The sequence below is a fragment of the Euphorbia lathyris genome, chromosome 1, assembly GCF_963576675.1.
Source record: "Euphorbia lathyris chromosome 1, ddEupLath1.1, whole genome shotgun sequence".
Lineage (NCBI taxonomy): Eukaryota > Viridiplantae > Streptophyta > Magnoliopsida > Malpighiales > Euphorbiaceae > Euphorbia > Euphorbia lathyris.
In genome coordinates, this window is record NC_088910.1 from 49294304 (window position 1) to 49297905 (window position 3602).

Consider the following 3602-nt stretch of genomic DNA (forward strand, 5'->3'; position numbering starts at 1 on the left):
ATTTAATTGGTTCATTGTCATTATATCACATCCATTTAGACCAAGTACTGGTTGAGGGTTCATGGCAACCTCATTTACAATGGAATTTCAACACATAGTCGGATTAGTCGGATGAGTCTGTATTGTACGCCTTTCAAACTCAGACGACATTAACATAAATCACATTAAACATTATAAAATACTTTCTTTCAGAATTAGGAGCTTATTATTCTTAAATAAGTGTGAGATTTAAGTTTTGTGATTGGAATATATTAAGAGAACGGACTCCTCTATGATCCTTGGAGGCTCAAATGATCAACTTCAACCAAAAAATAAAAAGAAAAAAATAGTAATTTATATAGTAGCAGAGTACTGGTCCTGTTAAAATAGAGAAATTAATTATAAAAAGTTTTAGGTCAAATAAAAGGCATAATCTGGTAATTTGTGCATGTTAAGTTTTCTAGCTTTGGATAGCGAGTATGTATTTTTCATATTTCCTTATAGTTAGAACATCGAGGAAGGGAGCTGTATTTTAAAATAAGGATTTGTTGAATATAGGAGTAAAGTATGATATCCAAATCTAGGTAGTAGATCCAATCGCACAAGTTAGAAATTGGAACCACTTTTATTATATTCCTTATTAGCCTGAAAAAGCTTGCAAAAAGGATGATCATCATCATGTTCTAATCATTAAACAAAACAAGCACTACATAAGGTAATTCCACTAATCATACAACCCTACAAATGTCAAATACAAATATGGAGCAAGAGACAAACAGAAGTAGCAATTCATTATTAATTAAGTCTGTTTAATTATTGCATAAGTAAGTTCCTAATTATGGCAGCTTGAGCAGTGTCTGTAGTCGCTAATAGCTCAGATAGCCTCTCGCTAAGATCATCTACTTCTCTGTGCAAGCTTCTTATATAGTTGCACGTCTCCTGTAAAACCTTTGCTGCTGATACCTGTAGTTCATCAATTTTTTACTTTTATTTAATTAATTCTTTTCCCAAACTTCAAAAAAGGAAGAACTCAAAAATTAAAATTATCTTCTTACTGAAAAAAAAGAAAAGAAAAGAAAAAGATTTGCAGTGTAATAAATTAAACTCTATCTTGAAACTTGAGTATAACAAAATTGCACTGCTTTCTTAACTAGTTGAGGGTTCCTTTTGGTCAATAATAGATGAAAAAGGGGAAAGAATCTTTGAAGATTGAATCAGAAGTAACCTCTGAATTAATGAATAATTTTTGGGTACTAAAAGCTAGATAGAAGGGCCAAAAATGGAAACCTATGAAGGTGTCCATATGGAAAGAAAAGATGAAGATTAGAAAGGGAAGTTAGTTTAACCTAATTATGAATGAATGAATGAATGAATACCTTGTCGGAGCGGCGATTTCGAATCTCAGGGAGAAGCTGTTGTAACTTAGAAACAAGATCAAGGATCTGATCATCTGAGATTCTTGAAGGTCCTGAACGAGATCTTCTGCTAGACATGTTGTTCAGTTAAGTAAAAATAAGTATTTGTGTAATAGGAGAGAAGAGAGGAGAAAAGAGAGAAGAAAGTAGTAAAGGGAAAAGGTGGGGAGAGTGAATGAGGGAATGAGGGGGTTGCATGGAGAGAAGTATTTAAATAGGGTTTTAAAAGGGACAGAGAGATTTCAAGAGATACGCCATACTCTCTGTGTTTCCAAACTTGGAACTTTCATCTCAACTTGTCTTTCCCTTTTCTTACACTCTCTTTTAATATCTTTCTCTTCCTTCACTCTCACTTCCTCTCACCATCTCATTCCTTTTTTTTCACAACATGTAGTAATTCCTATTATATTAACATTTTTTTTTATAATTTATCTGATTACTCGGTTCCTCACATATCCTTTGACAAAATTGAATAAAATTATATCTAACAAGATCTTCTTACAATTTCTAATTCGTTGTTAAGTGAATGTACGTACTTTCTTTTATATTTAAAAAATACACTTACATTAACAAAGAAAATCACGATCAGTTTGATACAAGCTAAAATAGATAGAGAAAAATCATCAATAGATTTCTACATATGAAAAAGAAATAGCATGTGTAGCCAAGTTATGTGCAACCATATTTGATTGACACCTTTCATGAATAAAATCAACATGCTAGAATGGTTTTATCTCTTCAAGAATATATATCAGTAACAATCACTCCATCCAGTTGTGAAAAGTTTTTTCTCTGCAAAGAAGACGAATAGTAGATAGAGAATCTGATGCAATCTGAACTGAATGACACCTAGCTTCACGAACAATACAAATTGATGATAGAATTGCAGATAATTCTGCATGCAAGGTAGACATAACCACACCTAAAGGTCATCCACCCGATAGAGCTACATAACCTGCAGAATCACAAAAAAACTAAACCAGAAGCGCCTTATTAGACCTGCACGAGTAAGATGCATTACAATTAAGTTCATATTGGTGTATCAACGATGGAGACCAGTGGACTGGCCCATCCATATCTTGTCCAAAAAAAACTCAATCAACATATGTACGCTACTCAAGACCAGTTGCAATGGACACATTTATTACTGGCAATACAGATGCCACCGCCCGTTTCGGTCCTTTCCGATGTCGGTCATGACAAACCTGATTCCACTCATACCATATCATCCAGATCAAACAACAGAAATACGACAATTCTTTTTGTGATAATATACTAAAAACCTTCGAAAACCAGTCATGACAAGCAGTTCCATATATACTTTATAAACCTTCCAGACAGACTAGCAACTTTCCAGTATAGCTTAGTAATTGGACACAATTTAAACAAATGAATTAGAGACTCATCTGACCAACCACAAAATACACATCTAGCACATAAAACAATTCAATTCTTTGAAAGATTGTGATAACTTAGTAAAATGTTTTTCACCGCACACCAAACTGTATTTTAATATGGATATAACCGAGATGTATAAATATTTGCAAAATTAATGTGTGTAACTATAAGTTTTTATCCATTAAGGTTGATCTAGTTGGTTCAATTCACTTAGTAGACTATAATTAGAATAAAATTTAAAGTCTCATCAATTTAAAAATGAACTCTATTAATGATAAATACTTCATCTGTTCCACAATAGATATATTTTAAGTTAAGATATAAGAATTAATATTTATAATTAATTTTAACTAAAATATTTTTTTATCCTTATATTAATTGCATCCACTAATTAATCTTTTGTTATTCCTAATATAAAATGATAACTTATATAAAAGTATATCGTGTAAAATTCAATTAAGATACATGGATTACATCAAAACGTCATTTATTATAGAACATCTATTGTAAAACAGATGTAGTAACTTATATGGTAATGAAATGACTGATATTAAAAAAAAAAAAAAAAAACTACATGTATACTTTATTAATCATCCAATGTAATTGGACTACTGTTTTTCTTTTCTTTTGTGAAAAAACATCTTATAACAAAATGTTCTAATTAGTTGTCCTATATGTAGTTACCTATTATATGTTGTAATTTTATTGATTTTTTTAAATAAGTTGGGACGTGTAGAAGAATGGAGACTTGAAATTTTGGGACTATAGAGGGTAATATATAATATAATATATGAGTTAGAGTTGAGAGTT

The 3602-nt window shown here is 31.1% G+C and overlaps 1 protein-coding gene across 1 annotated transcript; it reads right to left on the bottom strand.

The window, feature by feature from the left end:
- Positions 1-624: 624 nt before the first annotated feature.
- LOC136201072 (transcription factor PRE3-like) lies at positions 625-1660 on the bottom strand. Its single transcript, XM_065991667.1, has 2 exons — positions 1356-1660; positions 625-942 (listed from the first exon to the last, which is right to left on the bottom strand). Exons 1-2 carry the CDS (start codon positions 1470-1472, stop codon positions 793-795), a joined length of 267 nt encoding a protein of 88 aa, XP_065847739.1. The 5' UTR covers positions 1473-1660; the 3' UTR covers positions 625-792.
- Between the last annotated feature and the right edge of the window lie 1942 nt (positions 1661-3602).